This window comes from Elephas maximus, chromosome 20 (assembly GCF_024166365.1).
Source record: "Elephas maximus indicus isolate mEleMax1 chromosome 20, mEleMax1 primary haplotype, whole genome shotgun sequence".
Lineage (NCBI taxonomy): Eukaryota > Metazoa > Chordata > Mammalia > Proboscidea > Elephantidae > Elephas > Elephas maximus.
Window position 1 is genome coordinate 41,226,043 of NC_064838.1, and position 20,611 is coordinate 41,246,653.

At 40.6% G+C, this 20,611-nt stretch overlaps 1 protein-coding gene across 10 annotated transcripts in view; it reads right to left on the minus strand.

The window, feature by feature from the left end:
• The window catches only part of CFAP92 (cilia and flagella associated protein 92 (putative)), an 88,751-nt gene that overhangs the window by 11,834 nt on the left and 56,306 nt on the right, over positions 1-20,611 (minus strand). For all 10 annotated transcript variants that reach the window (XM_049861743.1, XM_049861749.1, XM_049861741.1 and 7 more), the window contains 3 exons: positions 15,396-16,300; positions 9,818-10,012; positions 7,479-7,776 (listed from right to left, as the gene is read on the minus strand). In XM_049861743.1, coding sequence (XP_049717700.1) covers positions 7,479-7,776; positions 9,818-10,012; positions 15,396-16,300 — 1,398 coding nt within the window. The remainder of the gene's footprint in view (positions 1-7,478; positions 7,777-9,817; positions 10,013-15,395; positions 16,301-20,611) is intronic.

The window sequence follows — 20,611 nt, forward strand, 5'->3', positions numbered from 1 at the left end:
CAGAGATGTATAGGGTCAGAGTGTATGTACACCATTATAACGTAGTATTATTCAGACTAGGTTGTTACAAGTTTAGGTGTTAATTGTAAAGACTAAGAAAATAACTAAAACATATACAGAAAAGGAAAGAAGGGAATCAAATGATATACTACAAAAATTCAACTGAGCACACAATAAATGGCACTAATGTAAGAACTGAGGAACAAAAAAACATAAGATACAGAAAACAACAAATTGCTAGATGGCAGAAGTAAGTTCTTATCGGTAATTAAATATAAATGGGCTAAACTGTCCTGTTAAAAGCAGAGATTAGGTAGACTGGATAAAAAATATCCATCTATATGCTGTTGACAAAAGACTCACTTTAGATAAAAAGACATAAAGAGGTTGAAAGTAAAGAGATGGAAAAAGATACTCCATGAAAATAGTAGCCAAAAGACAGCTGGAGTGGCTATATTAATATCAGACAAAATAGACTTTAAATCAAAAAGGGCTACAAGAGACAAAGGACATTATATATTGATAAAATGCTCCATCCCACAATAAGATATAATGATTGTAACCATATAAGCACCTAACAACAGAGTCCCAAAATATGTGAAGCAAAAATTGGCACACTTGAAGGGAAAAACAGACAATTTTACAATAATATTTGAAGACTTCAACACACCACTTTTAAGGATAGAGCAACCAGACAGAAGATTGATAAGGCAAGGGAGAACTTCAACAACATCATAAACCAATTAGACTTAACAGACATATACAGAACACTCCACACAACAACAGAAGAATACACGTGATCATCTCAGTAGATGCGGAGAATTTTTTAGTATTCAGCACCCCTCCATGATTAAAACAAACTTTTAGTAGACTAGGAATAGAAAGAACATTTCCTGATCTGATAAAGGGTTTCTATAAAAACGTACACCAAATATCAGAATAGTGAAATATTGAAAACACTGAGATCAGCAACAAAACAAAGTTATTATCACTGCATTTTCAACATTTTACCAGAGCCCTGACCAGTGAAAAGGAAAACATTAAGAGTTATAGAAATGTTCTGTATCTTGATTCAAGTAATGGCTTCATGGGTATGCACATAAATAAAAATGAATAAGGCTGTACACTTAAGATTTGTGCATTGTATTATATTTAATGTATACATCAAAAAATTATTACCAGAGATAAAAAGAGGCCTATCATAGTTACAAAATGATCAGTCAAATCAACAGGAAGATAAAACATTCCTAAATTTGTATCTAAAACATAGCCTCAACATATATAAAGCAAAAAAAAGATCCACCTAAGAGAAAGAGACAACTCCATAATCATATTTGCAGATTTTAACAGACTTCCCCTAGTAACTCTAAGGAGAAATAGGTCTTAAAGATCAGTAAGGATACAGAAGATACGAAACCACAATACAGTTGATGTAATTTACATATAGAGAAGAACTAATACCTTTGAATCATGGTGTTGGTGAAGAATATTGAATGTACTGTGGACTGCCAGAAGAATGAACAAATCTCTCTTGAAAGTACAGCCAGAATGCTCCTTAGAAGCAAGGATGGCGAGACTTTGTCCCACATACTTTGGACATGTTATCAGGAGGGACATGTCCCTAGAGAAGGACACCATACTTGGTAAAGTAGAGGGTCAGTGAAAAAGTGGAAGACCTTCAACGAGATGGATTGACACAGTGGCTCTAACAGTGGGCTCAAGCATAACAACAATCATGAGGATAGTGCAGGACCAGGCAGTGTTTTTGTTCTGTTGTACGTAAGGTCGCTGTGAGTCAGAAACGACTCAGTGACACCTAATGACAGCGGTACTTCAACAACCACAGAATACACATTTTTTTTTAAGTGCACTGGAACATTTACTAAAATTGACATATGTTGGGCCATAAAGCAAATCTCAACAAAGGATAGAAATTATACAAAATATATTCTCTGATGACCATGAAGTTAAACAATATATTATTAAATAATCCATGGATCAAAGAAGAAATTAAAGCAAATTGGAAAATGTATTAACTGATAATGAAAATATACAAAAGCCTGTGGGGATGTACCTAACTTAATAGGAAATTTATGGCAAACATGCATATATTATAAAATGTTACAAACCAATGATCTAGGCATCATCTGAAGAAGTTAGAAAAAGAACAGCAAATAAAATCCAAAGATAGTAGAAAGAAGGAAATGAGTAAGAGCAAAAACAAAAATAAAATAGAAAACGATTATATAGTAGTGGAAATCAAAACATTTGGTTCTTTAAAGAGAATAATTCATAAATCCTGAGGAAGACTGATGAAGAAAGAAGACAAAGCACGATATTAGAAGTTGAAAGGGGGACATCACCACAGATTCTGTAAAAGAGGATATTAGAAACCAGTTCATGCCAATAACTTAAAATTCAGATGAAATAAATTCCCAGAAAAATGCAACTCATAACTTAGCAAAACTGACACATTCTAATGGAGAAAATCTGAATGGTCTTATTTATTAAATAAACAATCCGTAATTTAAAAGCCACAAAGAAAACTTAAGGTCCAGATCACTTCACTGGCAAATTCTTCCAAATATTTAAAGAACACCGATCTTACATAAATTCTTTCCGAGAAGGAACACCTCCCAAAGCACTGTATCAGGCCAATCTTAACTTCAAACCAAAACCTAACATAACTATTACAAGAATGGAAAATTATGTGGCAGTCCCTTTTATGGATATAGGTGCATGTATCTCTCTGTTGTTTTTCTATTCTCTATTTCATTTGTCTTCACTCTAATCTTTATTATTTCTGTCTGCTGGGTTCGGGTTTATTTTGCTCTTCTTTTTCTAGTTCCTTAAGATGTACAGTTAAGTTACTGATAAGAGATTTTCTTCTCTTTTTAATCTGCATATTTATAGCTATAAATTTCCCTGAGAATTTTATGGAAATTTAGAACATCAGCAAATCAATTAAAGCTATATATGAGAAGAATAATAAACCAAGTTGTATTCTGAGAATTCAAGGCTGATATAATACTTGAAAATCACCACATTAACAGAATAAAGGAGAAATCTCACATGCACATATAACATTCTCCAGGACAGACCATATGTTAGGCCACAAAACAAGTCTTAATAAATTTAAAAAGATTAAATCATAAAAAGTATCTTCTGACCACAATAGAATGAAACTAGAAACCAATAACAAAAGGAAAACTAATAAAAATAAAAAGATATAAGGTACCTTGAAATAAATCTAATAAATGACATAAGACTTTAATGAAAAATAATATAAGCATTATTGAAAGGCACTGTTGTTGTTGTTAGGTGCCATCAAGTTGGTTCCAACTCATATCAACCCTATGCACAACAGAACGAAACACTGCCTAGTCCTGAGCCATCCTTACAATCGTTGTTATGCTTGAGCTCATTGTTGCAGCCACTGTGTCAGTCCACCTCGTTGAGGGTCTTCCTCTTTTCCGCTGACCTTGTACTCTGCCAAGCATGATGTCCTTCTCCAGGGACTGATCCCTCCTGACAACATGTCCAAAGTATGTAGGATGCAGTCTTGCCATCCTTGCCTCTAAGGAGCATTCTGGCTGTACTTCTAAGACAGATTTGTTCGTTCTTTTGGCAGTCCATGGTATATTCAATATTCTTCACCAACACCACAATTCAAAGGCATCAGTTCTTTGGTCTTCCTTATTCATTGTCCCGCTTTCACATGCATATGAGGCGATTGAAAATACCATGGCTTGGGTCAGGCGCACCTTTGTCTTCAAGGTGACATCTTTGCTGTTCAACACTTTATCGAGGTCCTTTGCAGCAGATTTACCCAATGCAATGAGTCTTTTGATTTCTTGATTGCTGGTTCCATGGCTGTTGATTGTGGATCCAAGTAAAATGAAATCTTTGACAACTTCAATCTTTTCTCCATTTATCACGATGTTGCTCATTGGTCCAGTTGTGAGGATTTTTGTTTTCTTTATGTTGAGGTGCAATCCATACTGAAGGCTGTGGTCTTTGATCTTCATTAGTAAGTGCTTCAAATCCTCTTCACTTTCAGCAAGCAAGGTTGTGTCATCTGTATAATGCAGGTTGTTAAGGAGTCTTCCTCCAATCCTGATGCCCTGTTCCTCTTCATATAGTCCAGCTTCTCAGATTATTTGCTCAGCATACAGACTGAATAAGTGTGGTGAAAGAATACAACCTTGATGCACACCTTTCCTGACTTTAAACCAGTCAGTGTTCCCTTGTTCTGTCCAAACAGCTGCCTCTTGATCTATGTAAAGGTTCCTCATGAGCACAATTAAGTGTTCTGGAATTCCCATTCTTCACAATGTTATCCATAATTTGTTATGATCCACACAGTTGAATGCCTTTGCATAGTCAATAAAACACAGGTAAACATCCTTCTGGTATTCTCTGCTTTCACCCAGGATCCATCTGACATCAGCAATGATATCCCTGGTTCCATATCCTCTTCTGAAACTGGCCTGAATTTCTGGCAGTTCCCTGTCGATATACTGCTGCAGCCGTTTTTGAATGATCTTCAGCAAAATTTTACTTGCGTGTGATATATTAATGATATTGTTCTATAATTTCCATATTCGATTGGATCACCTTTCTTGGGAATAGGCATAAATATGGATCTTTTTCCGTATTTCTTGGCATAGACGAGTGAGCACCTCCAGCGCTGCATCTGTTCGTTGAAATATCTCAGTTGATATTCCATCAATTCCTGGAGCCTTGTTTATCGCCAGTGCCTTCAGAGCAGCTTGGACTTCTTCCTTCAGTACCATCGGTTCCTGATCATATGCCACCTCTTGAAATGGTTGAACATTGACTAATTCTCTTTGGTATAATGACTCTGTATTCCTTCCATCTCATTTGATGCTTCCTGTGTTGTTTAATATTTTCCCCATGGAATCCTTCACTATTGCAACTCGAGGCTTGAATTTTTTCTTCAGTTCTTTCAGCTTGAGAAACTCCGAACGTGTTCTTCCCTTTTGGTTTTCCATCTCCTGCTCTTTGCTCATGTCATTATAATACTTTATTTTGTCTTCTCGAGCTGCCCTTTGAAATCTTCAGTTCTTTTACTTCATCAATTCTTCTTTTGCTTTAGCTGCTCGACATTCGAGAGCAAGTTTCAGAGTCTCCTCTGACATCTGTCTTGGTCTTTTCTTTCTTTCCTGTCTTTTCAATGACCTCTTGCTTTCTTCATGTATGATGTCCTTGATGTCATTCCACAACTTGTCTGGTCTTCAGTCACTAGTGTTCAACGCATCAAATCCGTTCTTCAGATGGTCTCTAAATTCAGGTGGGGTATACTCGTCATATTTTGGCTCTCATGGACTTGCTCTGATTTTCTTCAGTTTCAGCTTGAACTTGCATATGAGCAATTGATGGTCTGTTCCACAGTCAGCCTCTGGCCTTGTTCTGACTGATGATATTAAGCTTTTCCATCATCTCTTTCCACAGATGTAGCCAGTTTGATTTCTGTGTGTTCCATCTGGCAAGGTCCATGTGTATAAAGAAAAAAATAGTCGCCGTTTATGTTGGTGAAAGAAGGTATTTGCAATGAAGAAGTCATTGGTCTTGCAAAATTCTATCGTTCGATCTCCGGCATTGTTTCTATCACCAAGGCCATATCTTCCAACTACTGATTCTTCTTCTTTGTTTCCAACTTTCACATTCCAATTGCCAGTAATTATCAATGCATCTTAATTGTATGTTCGATCAATGTCAGACTGCAGCAGCTGATGAAAATCTTCTATTTCTTCATCTTTGGCCCTAGTGGTTGGTGCATAAATTTGAATAATAGTTGTATTAACTGGTCTTCCTTGTAGGCGTATGGATATCATCCTATCACTGACAGCACTGTACTTAGGGATAGATCTTGAAACATTGTTTTTGACGATGAACACAACACCATTCCTCTTCAAGTTGTCATTCCCAACATAGTAGCCTATATGATTGTCTGATTCAAAATGGCCAATACCAGTCCATTTCAGTTCACTAATGCCTAGGATATTGATGTTTATGCATTTCATCTCATTTTTGACGATTTCCAATTTTCCTAGATTCATAGTTTGCACATTCCAGGTTCTGATTATTAATGAATGTTTGCAGCTGTTTCTTCTCATTTTGAGTCACGCCACATCAGCAAATGAAGGTCCCAAAAGCTTTTTTCCACCCACGTCATTAAGGTGGACTCTACTTTGAGGAGGCAGCTTTTCCCCAGTCATCTTTTGAGTGCCTTCCAACCGGGGGGCTTATCTTCCAGCACTATATCAGGCAATGTTCCGCTGCTATTCATAAGGTTTTCACTGGCTAATGCTTTTCAGAAGTAGACTGCCAGGTCCTTCTTCCTAGCCTGTCTTAGTCTGGAAGCTCAGCTGAAACATGTCCTCCATGGGTGACCTTGCTGGTATCTGAATACCGGTGGCATAGCTTCCAGCATCACAGCAACACGGAAGCCCCTGGAGTGTGACAAACTGACAGACACGTGGGGGTGAAAGATATTAGCCAACCCAAAACCAAACCCACCACCATGAAGTCAATTCTGACTCAACAATCCTTTAGGACACAGTGTAACTGCCCCATAGGGTTTCCGAGGCTGTAAATCTTTACCGACGCACACTGCCACATTTTTTCCATGGAGTGGCTGGTGGATTCAAATGGCCAACCTTTGGTTAGCAGCCAAGCACTTTAACCACTGTGTCACCAGGGCTCCTTGAAAGATACTAAAGAAGATCTAAATAAATGGAATCACCAGTTGTCATGGAGTCAATTCTGACTCATGGCAAACCCATGTGTGTCAGAGTAGAAATGTGCTCCGTAGGGTTTTCAATCACTGAGCCTTCATAAAGAACACACACATACAAAGCTTTCAAGCTTGTAGGAGACTTTACTAAAGATTGGGAGAAGCAACTTAAATCACACCTTAGATGGCTGTGTTTTCAATTGAGTCTTTTTTGGTTGGCAGAATGGTGAGGGAGGTTTTCCTTGGCCATTCAGCCCACATAGACCCAGCTGTCCATTGCCTTACCAACTTCTCCCTCTCCTTTTCTTCCCTGCCTCCTCATTCTCTCATGCAGATTAGTTTACTATTTCCCTGTGTTGCTTGGACATTTTATGACACCCATGCCCTTAACAACTTAGCAAGATGCTACATACACACATGATGGTTCTTTCTCTAAGATGAACTCTAGGACCATGGTAATGGTAATGTACACCTAAGAGCATTCCTTCTTACCTTTCAGGAAGGCTATGATAAGCCAGGCCTGGAAATGAAAGCTTCTGGCCTGGATCAGCCCTGTGCTTCTTGCCCATCTGGCCCAGTAAGAGAGCAGACAAGGGCCAGGGGCAGATGCCCAGCTCAAAAATTCAATATATGCCCTATATCTCTCACCAGGTGACTGGACAGCCCAGGTGGGACAAAAGCCAGGGGACCCTGATGCAAGGGAGGTGAGGATGCCCACCTGGATTACACTCATTTTATGGTCTTTATTTTTCAGCATCATGGCGGTCCGCCACTGCAGGTACTTCTCCTGGTGGGCGTGGATCTCAAAAGTGAGGGTAGACTTCCGACTTCGGAGGTCTTCAAGATTGGGGGCAGGATGAGGTGGTAGGGCCAATTGTTTTTCATCTGAAAGTTCTTCTTGTGAAATGGGCATCCCAAACTCTTGACTCAAACATTTGATCATGGCAGAGGAAGGCAACAGGTCTCTTGTGACCACATCCTTGAGCTTGGTGCTGTGATGACAGATGTAGTGAAGCCTGAAATACACAACAGCCACCCTGCTCAGTTCAGAGAGGTCAAGTAACTGCCACCAAGGTCACAGAGCTAGCAAATGAAGAGCCCAGACTCAAGGCTGATGACTCCAGAAAGGGGATGTAAAAGGGGCCCAGGAATGCCTCCTTGCCTCTCTTCCCCACACCCGCAAAGTTAAAGGTCTCCCCACATTCTGCTGTAAATACTTTTACTGTGGCATTCTCTCACACTTCTCACCAGCCCATGTCCCACCAGGGAACAGTGCCAAAGAGCTGGCAGCTGGGTTATAGATCTTCGAGCCCCCTGCACCAGGAGAAGAATGGTATACGCATTGCCTCATTTCTTAACAAAGCTCAACGACTGAACAGTCATCCCTCCCCCTATCCAACCCACCCCCCCACCCCCAGCTCTGAAGACTAAAGTCTAGAAGGGCAGCAATACTGAACTCACGTTGCCCAGGGCCTAGCATGCAGTAGGCATGTGATTGACACTGACGTTCTCCAGGAACACATGTTCAGGAACTGTAACTTGTCTCAACTACTTCTGAAGTGTGGCCGGGAGGCAGATGCCTGTGGAACTTGGACTTGACCTCTTAGTGACTGAGTGACCTTGGCCTACTGCTTAATCTTTCTGAGCTTCTATTTCCTCATCTTTTAGAAAGGAATAAAACCATAATGTGGGCAACTACCTAGGATGCAATAAGCATTTAATAGTTCTCTTCCCTTTCTGTAATAGAATCCCTCAGCTACTTCCTGTCACCACCAGTCATGACCTAGTCCTCTGACTGGTCATTAAGGCTCTTGACCCGCAGATGCTCTGTGCCTCCCCACATGACTCTCTGCTGCCCAGCGCCCATGTGCCCTCCCTGACCTGGAGCCCCTGCCCTGCTGTTTTGGGATTCCCCAATCTGTGCTTGCCCTGTGCCTTGGCAGAGCTGAGGGTGGGATAAAAGGCACACCTTCTCAACCTTTCTCGCACTGTCTTCTTAATACATTCAGCAGGCACCAGCTGAGGGCTGACTCTGGGCCAGCTCTGCTGCTGGCTCTAAAAATACAAAGGTACAGTTTGCACCTCCAGCCTCCTCCCCAGCAGCGGGTGAACACCTGCTCGCTGCTTCTCCACACTCAGCCTTGAACCTCCTCAAAGGTTCCACTCGCTACTCCCCTTCCTTAGCGGCTCACCACGCCTGGTGCAGGCTGGCATGAGGTCCCAGTACACCCTACTGCACTTATTTTTTTGTGTGCCTCCCCTTCTAAACTGAGGCTCCCAGAGAGAGGGGACCCCCCCTCCCAGATGGATCTGATGTCTCTGGCGCTTCTAGAGGAGCAGACTGTTAGAGTGACTGTTTAACACATGAATGGAGGAGACAGACATGCAGGGGCAGGGCTCAGCAGAGGGCTCATTAATAGAAGGGAAGCATCACAGCTCACAGCCCATGGGAGTAGCAGCTTCCCAGGTGAGTTAGTGTGCACTGACATCCGAAGGCTGAGACAGCAAGTGGACAGAGGAAGGACTGGCATTTGAGCAGAAGAAACAGCACATCAAAGGTATGCAAGTACTGAAAGATGCTGATTTTTGGAGAAGGGCTTCCTGAGGAATGGGGAGGGAGGGCAGGACAGGGTATGTAGGATAAAGCAGACAGAAAGAGGAAATATTCAGTTGGGCTAGGAAGCTTTGGTGGTTTGTCGATGGGTCCGGTCCTTCACCGCTTCCCCATCCCTCCGTCAAAAAGTGCATCTTGGCCAGTTGGTCACTCCGCAGGCTATTCTAGGGCATTCCCCAAGAAGAGCAGACAAAGTAGACTCATGACGTGTGTTTGATGCTTCTGAAACTATCTTGGAAGATCATGTGGAATAGTGGAAAAAGCTGGCTCTAGTGTTACCCTGAACTGAACTCCACCCCTGGCTCAGCTCCTTTGTGCATAAAGAATAATACAAACTACACCTCAGAGAGCCACTGTGTAGCCCACAGTGGATCTCACAAGGGTGGCCTGGCCAAGCAGACATCCAGCTGCCATCCACGGGGACAGCAGCTGAGCAGCCCCACCTGACCAGGGCCTGAAAGGCGTCCTGCGGCACCACGTTCCGGACATAGAGCTGGGAGTGCTTCATGAGGAGTGACAGAGGCTTGAAGAGGTGCACGTGGTACAGGATGGTCTCCAGGTCTGCATAGAGGCGGTGATGGAACAAGAGCTGGGAGTTGTAGAGCACCTTGTATTTGCCATGTTCTGATTTGGGAATTCTGCAAGAGAAGGCCACAGTTAAGAGCCTTAACACTGGTATGCAGGTTCTTGGAACACTTTGGATATGCTTCTTAGCTCTGTCTGGCAGGTAGAGGGAAATTTTTATGTATTTAAACTTCAACAAACGAGAAATACATTAATAACAAATACCACCTGGTAGATAAAAATCTTTCAAAACCAGGGACCTTGAAAGGGAGGTTGGCAGCGAAAATGTTGAAACCAGCCTTGTCCCACCATCCCCATCCCCTCCACGGCCACTTCCCTCCATATCCCCTCTCTGCCTCCTCCATCTCCCCCACCCTGGCACTCACACTTTGCACTCTGACATTGTCAACCTGGCTAAGTGTCTAAACATCCTGCCATTTTACTTCCCTGTGCTCGCTACATTGCTCCTTCTACACTTTGTTGAACCTGGTGACACTTTTTCTGCATGACACTGTTCAGGAAGCTGTGGTTTGGGACATTGTGAAGTGCCTGTTCAAGTCTTTTGCCCATTCTTTTACAGGGATGTTTTTACTGTTTTCTTATTGATTCATAGGATTTTTTTTATATATATATTCACGATTCTAGCTCTTTGTCAGTTCTACATAAGGCAGATATTTTTTTTTTTCTCAGTTTGTGGCTTGTCTTTTCATAATTTTCATGGTCTTTGAGGAACAGAAGTTATTGATGTTAATGTAGTCAAATGCGTTATCCTTTCCTTTATGCTTTGTTCTTATGTCTTGTTCAAGAAATCTCTTTCTGTTCTGGAGTTATGAACATGTTCTCCTGTATTAGCATCTAAAAGTTTTATAATTTTAGATTTTTTCTGGTGAAATCTGAATAACAGCAGATAATTGTAGTCTAGATAATTTACTGTGCCAATCCATTTCCTGGCTATGATAATGTACTATAGTTATGTAAGAGGTCAGCATTGCAGGAAGCTGGGTAATGGGTGCAAGGCCCTCTCTCTACTATTTGTGCAACTTAATGTGTGTCTATAATTACATCAAAATAAAAAGTTTTAAAAAATAAGCTTTTAATCTGCCTGGAATTGATTATTGTGACTTGTGTGAGCCAGCAAATTAGGGAACTCTCAGCAAATAAGGAATAGAATAGAACTTCCTCAAAATGATAAAGGAGATCTAAAAAACTACACTTAACATTGTCCTTAATGGGGAAAGACTGAATGTGTTATCCCAAAGACCAGAAACAAGGCAAGATATCTGCTATCACCACTCTTACACAAAATTGCACTGGAAGCACAATAAGGGAAAAAAAGGAAAGAAAGGCATACGTGGTATTAGACTGGAAAGAGAGAAACTCAGTTGTCCGTATTTGCAGATGACATGATCATCAATGTAGAAAATTCCAAGGAGTCTACCACAAACCTCCTAGAACCAGTAATGAGTTCAGTGAGGGTGCAGGATACAAGATCAACGTATAAAAGTCAAGTGCATTTCTGTATACTAGCAATGAACACATAGAAACTGAAACTTAAAATACCATTTACAATCACTCAAAAAACCAAAATACTTAGATATAAATTGAATAAACATGTGTGGGACTTATATTCTGAAAACTACAAAATGCTGATGAAAGAAATCAAAGAATACCTAAATAAATGGAGAGACATACTGTGTTCATAGATTGGAAAACAACATACCAAAGATGTTGATTCTCCCCAAAATTATATATAGGTTCAACACAATTCTTATCAATATTCCATCAAGATGTTTTGTAGGTATATACAGCTTATTGTAAAATTTATATGAAAAGGCAAAGGAACAAGAAGAGCTAAAAGAATTTTGAAAAAGAATAAAGTGGAAGGAATCACTCTACCTAACTTTGATTTATCGTATAGCCACAGTAATCAAGATTGTGTAGTATTTGGCAAAGGGATAGACACATAGATGAGTGGAACAGATTAGAGAACTCAGAAATAGACCTTCACAATTACAGCCAACTGATTTTTGACAAAGGTGAAAAAGTAATTCCATAGAAAAAGGATATTATTTTCAAGAAATGGTGCTGTAGCAATTGAATATCCATAGACCAAAAAAAAAAACCCTCAAACTAAAATTCCTTCTTTATATAAAAAAATAACTCAAAAAGAATCATAGATTTGAGTGTAAACCATAAAACTTTTAGGAAAAAATTTTGGGGACCTGGGTCTTAGACATAGCAAAAGCATGATCCATTAAAAAAAAAAAAAGATAAATTGGACTTCATCAAAATTTAACATTTTCGCTCTGGAAAAGACCCTGTTAACATGATGAAAAGATAAGCTACAAACTGGAAAAAAAAAATGTGAACCACATATCTGACAAGACTGTAGAATATATATCTAGAATATATAAAGAACTCACAAAACTCAATAGTAAAAAAAAAAAACAAACAGAAAATTGGCAAAGGATATGAAGAGACATTTTACTGAAGAGAATATACGGGTGGCAAATAAACACATGAAAAGACGTTCAACATCACCAGCCATTCCTGTTGCCGTCAAGTTGATTCTGACTCATAGTGACACTGTAGGCCAGAGTAGAACTGCCCCATAGGGCTACTACATGCCTATTAGAATAGCTACAATAAAAAATAATAACACCAAATGCTGGCAAGGATGCAAAGAGAATGGATCTCTCACACATTGCTGGTGGGAATGTTAAATGGTACAGCTGCTCTGGAAAACAGTTTGGTAGCTTCTTAAAGAACTAAATGTAAAAATGGGCAAAGACTATGAACAGTACTTCGCCAAAGAAGACATTCAGGTGGCTAACAGATACATGAGGAAATGCTATCATTTAGCCTTTAGAGAAGTACAAATCAAAACTACAATGAGATGCCGTCTCACCCCAATAAGGCCAGCACTAATCCAAAAAACACAAAATAATAAATGTTGAAGAGGTGGAGAGACTGGAATACTTATACACTGCTGGTGGGAATGTAAAATGGTACGACCACTTTGGAAATCAATTTGGTGCTTCCTTAAAAAGCTAGAAGTACCATATGATCCAGCAGTCCCACTCCTTGGACTATATCCTAGAGAAATAAGAGCCATCACGTGAATAGACACAGGAACACCCATGTTCATTCAGCGCTGTTCACAACAGCAAAAAGACGGGAATAACCGAGGTCCCCATCAGTGGACAGATGGGTAAACAAATTACAGTATATTCACACAATGGAATACTACACAGCTATAAAGAACAACGTAACCCATGAAACATCTCACGACATGGATGAATCTGGAAGGCATCATGCTGAATGAAATTAGTTAGTTGCAAAAGGGCAAATATTGTATGAGACCACTATTATAAAAACTCAAGTAAAGGTTTAAACACAGGAGAAAACATTCTTTGATGGTTATGAGAGTGGGGAGGGAAAAAAAAAACAAAAACCAAACCCATTGCCATTGAGTTGATTCCGACTCATAGCGACCCTATACGACAGAGTAGAACTGCCCCATACAGTTTCCAAGGAGCGCCTGGCGGATTTGAACTGCCGACCTTTAGGTTAGCAGCCATAGCACTAACTAGATAGTAGGCAAGAATTATGTGAAGGAAAGGACAACACACAATACAGGGGAAGTCAGCACAACTGGACTAAACCAAAAGCTAAGAAGTTTCCTGAACACAAACACTTCGAGGGACAGAGTAGTAGGGGCAGGGGTCTGGGGACCATGGTTTCGGGGGACATCTAGGTCAAAGGCATAACAAAGTTTATTAAAATGTTCTGTATCCCACTTGGGCGAGTGGCTCTGGGGTCTTAAAAGCTTTCGAGCGGCCATCTAGGATGCATCAATTGGTCCTGGCTCACCTGTAGCAAAGGAGAATGAAGAACACCAAAGACACAAGGAAAATGTTAGCCCAAGAGACAAAAGGGGCCACATAAACCAGACTCCATCAGCCTGAGATCAGAAAAACTGCGTGGTTCCCGGCTACCACCAATGACTGCCCTGACAGGGAACACAACAGAGAGTCCCTGACGGAGCAGGAGAAAAGTGTGGTGCAGAACTCAAATTCTAGTAAAAAGACCAGACTTAATGGTCTGACTGAGACTAGAGGAACCCCAGAGGACATGGCCCTCAGACTCTCTATTAACCCAGAACTAAAACCATTCCCAAAGCCAACTCTTCAAAGATTAGACTGAACTATAAAACATAAATAATACTTGTGAGGAGTGTGCTTCTTAGTTCAAGTAGATACATGAATTAAATGGGCAGCTTCTGTCCGGAGGTGGGATGAGAAGGCAGAAAGGGATAGGAGCTGGTTGAATGGACAGGGGAATACCAGGGTGGAAAGGGGGAGTGTGCTGCCACATTGTAGGGATTGCAACTAGGGTCACAACAACATGTGTATAAATTTTTGTATGAGATACTAGAGCTGTAAACTTTCACCTACAATAAATAAAAAAACTAAATGTATTCATTTTCTATTGCTGCATAACAAATTACCACAAATTTAGCAGCATAAAACAATTCCTTAGTTCACAGTTATGTAGGTTAAAGTCCAGCACAGTGTGACTGGGTTCTCCGCTCAGGGTCTCACAAGGCTGAAATCCAAGGTGTCAGCCAGACTGAGATCTCTTCTGGGGAACAATCCAGTTCCAAGGTCATGCTTGTTGTTGGCAGAATTCAATTCCTTGCTGGCTGTCAGCCAGGGGCCACTCAGCTCCTAGAGGCCATCTGCATTCCTTGGCAGCAATGGCACACTGAATCCTTCTTGTGATTCAAATCTCTAGCTTCTTCTGTCTCTGACATGTAGACCAACCAGAGAAAATTCTGCACTTTTAAAGGGCTCACCTTCAAAAGCCCACCTTCCCATCTTAAGGTGAACAGATTTAAGACCTCAATTACATCTGGAAAATGCCTTCACAGAAGCACCTACATTAGTGTTTGATTGAATAACGCGGAGAAGGTGTGTGTACACTAGGGACAGAAACCTTGGGGACCATCTTAGAATTCTCCCTACCACACTAAACATACTCTTGTCACATGATCCAGCAACCTCACTCCTGGGTATTTATCCCAGCAAAATGAGAGCTTATGTGCACACAAAACTCTGTACATGATTGTTCATAGCAGCTTTATTTGTAATACTCAAAATCTGGAAACAACCACATACCATATAATTCACAAGCCTGAGATCAGGACCTATTTTCCTGAGCCACCTTCTCTCTTCTCTATGTCTCTAAATTCTTCACTTCAACCAAAGGCAACTAAATCTTCCTACTGTCAAGTCCAACTTTGGAGCCCTGGTAAATACCTTACAATATTTTTATACCCGAAGAGGAACTAAATCAACAAGGATGCTAAACTGGGTCTTGGCTTTGAAATATCTCTTCACTCATGGGGTATCCAAACTTCACCACTTTTACTAAAATGCAAAGGAAGCCACCTACCGGCTTTGGTGGCTCTCCCACAGCCGCCTCAAGCCTTGGTCAGCTAAACCTTCCAGAATGAAGAGGTGGATCTTCCCATCCAGCAGGTGGAAACCAGTGAGCACATCCAGGTCCAGCTGGTCCTGGACCTTCACCCGCATCTTAAAAGCTGACAGGATCTGCTGGATGTTTCTGAGAGGGTACGAGTCCAGGTCAAGGGCCTTGGCATTGATCATGGTGATGTCCTGTAGCAGGCTGTGGAGGAGGAAGGTCTTCCTGGAGTCAAACACGAAAATGATGAGGCCAAACTGGGTGCCTACCAGGTCTTGGTCGGGGGCTTCCGTCCTGAAATGCAGTGGCACTGCGAGATCCACTCGCAGCTTGAGGAGGGAGTTGGCCTCCAGGTAGTTGCCCATGGGCATTGGGCCATGCTGGAGATGGTCTGTTGGAACCCGAAACCCCACAACCTTCCTGTTCCTGCTGTCGTGGCCTTGGCCTGTGGGCTTGGGCTTACAGCTGTGGATGGGAACAAAGAGGTTCAGGTATGTGTGGCCAAGAAGAAGGTCGGCAAAGCTGACCTGGGCGACCCCGTAAGGATCCCACATCTTGTTGTGGGATTCAAAGGGGTTATTCTCTGTCTGTTTGGGAGAGATGAGGGCCTGAAGGTTGAGGCATGTATCCAGGGGGTCCTCCCCAAACAGGGTGGGCTTCCGGGAATATTCCTCTGACTTGAGGTCACGATCATGAACTTCCACCACCATGGGGGGGCCTGCCAGGTATTCCTTCAGGTCATTGGGGCACAACGCCCCAAGGAGGATGACATTGATGTCCTGGAAGTAAACATGGGTTCCATGGGGCTGCCCCTCTGTCTTGTGAACTGGAGTCTTGTAGAACTGGTACTTGCAGTACACTGGAGTGCACAGCCTCTGTGAAAGAAAAAGGTCACAGCAGGTTACTCAGCTGCCATGGCAGTCACTCTGCCTCTGGTAAGGGGAGGCTCCCAGCTCAGTGAGCTTAAATTTCAGTACCATTCTACTACTTGCAGCCCCTTGAGCCCAAGTCTCCTCATCCACAAACACTGATGAGAGAACCTATGCTCAAGCTCATTACCAGGAATGGAGTGATGTAATGTACATGAAAGCACCAAGATGGTGGCTGGCATAAGTCAGGGGCTCAATAACTATTAATCATTATGTTTTTCCCCCCAAATTGGGACTGCCATGAGGACAGGCCATGTGTCTTTTTCACATCTATATTTCTAGTTCCCAGCCCAAGGCTGGGCACAAAAGAGGTGAAGACAAGTGGTTTATGGAAAATGTTATCCAAATTTCCCAGACGTACATCTGCAGGGTTGGCCCAGGCTCACCTTCAGCATGCTAATAGGCCTCCAAGTTAAAAGTTGCAAAAAGGGGAAGAGGAAAGATTCAGAGGAGCTTGGGGCTGAAGAAGGCCTGGAGAATAAGAACGAAAGTGCAGAAAGCAGGGAAACTTGTATGTTTTAACCTTGGTGCTATGATTTCGTAATTAAAAGTTAACCCTTATAAAAGTTTGTGATCTGAAATTATACTCCAAGTATACATTTTATTTTACACTGAAGCTGAGAATTTATTTTAAAATAACCTAGGTTGGTGCTTGTCAGTACTTGGAGAAGCAATTAAAAAAATCTCTCTGGAAAAATCCAGTAGCAACCTAGACCTCAAAGAAGTTTCACAGAGAAAGTTCCATTGAACAGAGCTTATAATAAAAATCTCAAAACAACTAAGAAGGAAAGGTTCCCTTAGCAAAATCAGATACACAATGGCTTAAGATATTAGAATGATCAGGTACATAAAACAAGTATACATGATAGCTTTAAAAATAGAATAGTATCATCAAGGTCAAATCTATTGTATTTCTATTTACTGTTGTGTTGTCATTTGCCATCAAGTTGATTCTGACTCGTGATGATCCCATGTGTGTAGAATGTAACTTCTCCATAGGGTTTTCAACGCTGTGACCTTTCAGAAGCCTGTCTTCCGAGGCACCTCTGGATAGGTTTGAACCATCAACTTTTTGGCTAGTAGTTGAGCACTTAACCATTTGGGCCACCCAGAGACCTTTCTATTTACTAGCAATTAATACTTTAAAAATACCATTTACAATAGCATTAAAAACAAACTAGGAAGAAATTAAATAAAAAAAATAAAATAAAAGATAAGTTTAATTAAATGAAAGAACTGCACACTGAAAACTACAAGACATTATAAACAGAAATTAAAGATGACCTAAATAGAGAAATATCCCATTTTCACAGTCAGAAAAACACAATATTGTTAAGATGTTAATTTTTCTCAAACTGATGTATACGTGAAGTGCAACCCCCATCAAAATCTCAGCAAACTTTCCTGGTAGAAATTAATGTGCTGATCCTAAACTCTATATAGAAATGCAAAGTATCTAGAATAAATAAGACAATCTTGAGAGAGAGAGAAAAAAGAACAAAGGTAGAAGATTGACATTGCCTGATTTCAAGACTTATATTAAAAAAAAACCTGTTGCAGTCAGGTCATTTCGACTCATAGCGACCCTATAGGACAGAGTAGAATTGCCCCATAAGGTTTCCAAGGAGCATCTGGTGGATTCGAACTGCTGACCTTTTGGTTAGCAGCTGAACTCTTAACCACTATGCCCACCAGGGTTTCCCAAGACTTATATAGCTCTATAGAAATCAAGACAGACAAAGAGATCAATGGAGTATAACAGAAAGTCCAGAAGTAGACCAATACTTAGAGGATCAAAAACTGATATTCAACAAAAGCACCACAATAATTCAATAGAGACAACTCCTGCCTTACACCATATGTAAAAATTAATTCTAGATGGATCATAAAAAAAAAATAGGTGTAACGTAAAAGCTAAAATCATATATTTTCCAGAAGAAAATATAGCCTAATATTTTCATGAACTTGGGGTGGGCAAAGATTTCTTTGACAAGATACCCAAAGCACTAATCATAACAAAACTTCATCAGCGACACTATTAAGAAAATTAAAGTCAAGCCCCAGACTGGAAGAAAATGTTTGCAATACATATATATCTGACAAAGGACTTGTATCCAGAGTATTTAAAAAAAAAAAAAAACACTACAGTAATAAAAAAAAAATTTTTTTTAATAGTAAAAGAGGAGTTTCTAAATTGGTTAAACGAAATAAGCAAGCACATTTCACCCTGTCTATCTTAAAAAAAAAATTTTTTTTTTTTCTGTCTTAATGAATGCAACTAAAAACCCTGGAGAGACTATGGAGCAGCTATCTAAGGACTCTGAAAAGTAAATGGTTGTGTGTGGGTGGATTGGGAGGAAATCAAACGAAGTACAACCAACACAGCAATGAGTTTCCTTGGTTTTGTTTTTATTCTGTATGCCCCAGACTGGAATCAAAAGAAGCCCAAATCCCAAAATTGTGTACCAGCCATGAACAGAGAGAGTTCTAAGAGAAGCCCTCTCTAGTATAGGAGTGGGAGGGGACAGAAAGAGTGGAGGATAATCTGTTTTTTTCTCTCTTGGCCCTGTCCTCAGGCAAGTTAACTTTCCAAAGATGCAGTCTGGTGGCAATGGCAGCAGCTGAACAGATACCACAAAACCTGAGAAACTGGAATTCTCTCTGGCCAAAGGAATTGTAGTCCAAGGAGTGTGGGAGTAATCCCCATTGCAGTTCTATATATATCTTTTCATAACTTGTTCTCAAAGACAGACCCAGTCATGGGAAGTGCATATTAGAGTGGGAATATTAAAATTACATCTTTCTAGCCAGAGGACCATGAAGGGGGCTCCCTAGAAGCTGAAGAGTATGGAGGAGATTGGGAAAAGAAGGGAACTCAAGAAAGGGATCCTATAAAGTTGTGTATAAACTCATGAGCTTATTTATGAACTGTGCATGTATGGATTTGACCTTAAACAGCACTATCAGAGGCATTGAGAACTGTACTACAGAATAGACCACTGCTCAGATCTCAGACTAGTCCCTGTGTGGTGCACATGCAGGACAGATCTGAATAGCACTACAAAATCTTTGACAACTGACATTGGAACTACAGCCCACAGAAGATGGGTCGCAACTTCCAGCTTGATTCTAACTGGAACAATTGTCTACTAAAACAAAAAAGCCAACATTCTCCATAGAATTTAAACAAGACCTAGAGTCTTGTAACAAAACATTCAAAATGTCTAAGATACAATCCAAAATTGCCTGATATAAAAAGAACCAAGAAAGTCTAATTATTAAGGAGGAAAGACAATCAACATATGTGAACTGTGGGATAACTCAGATAATGGAATTGTTGGACAAGGGCTTTAAAGCTGCTATTATAACCATGTGGAAGAAGTTAACAGCGAACATACTTGAAAAAAATGGAAAGACAGCTGGTCTCAGTGAAGAAATAGAAACTATATAGAAGAGACAAATGGAAATTTTAGAACAGAAAAATATAAAAACATAAATAAAAAATTCACTGGATGGAACAAATAACAGAATGAAGATGGCAAAGGAAAGATTAAGTGAACTTGAAAATAGATCAAAAGAAAATAGGCCATCTGAACACACAAAGAAAAAAAAAGATTGAAAATAAAATGTAGACAGAGCCCCAGGAACCTGTGGGGCAATATTAAAAGGTCTTACATTCATATCATCAGAGTCCCAGAAGGAGAGAAGAAAAAGTGAGATGCAGAAAAAAAATATTTGCAGACATAATGGCTCAGACTTTCAGACAGGTGGAGCAAGATGGCAGCATAAGCAGCTGCATGCTCCCATCTTCCCACAAAAACAAACAAACAAAAAGCAGAAACTGGCAGAATCAGTGGTGTCAGAACTCTGGAAACTAGTCAAAGGGTTATAGCAATAAGCAAACACTGAATCAAGAAAAAGACAGTATATAAATGGTAGGAAAGTTTCAGTTTTCTACCCACACCCTCCCTGGGTCAGTGTGACTGTCTTAAAGCAGTGACTGTGACCTACATTCTCAAAAAAAAGTTTGGTCTTTGGCTCTAAGCAGAGCAGACTTTAGAAGTAAATTACTGCATGTGTCTATTATAACTTGTCTGGGGGTGGCCTAAAAGACTGAAGCAAGGTGTTTGTCTTGGTTTGGCTTGTCTCAGAATTGGCACAGGGATGAAGGGCAACAGGCAGTGACCTAGGGCTATGACTGCCTATAGCAGCCAGGGGCTGAAAAGGGCCATAAAGGCATACAGTAAGCTGGAAAGA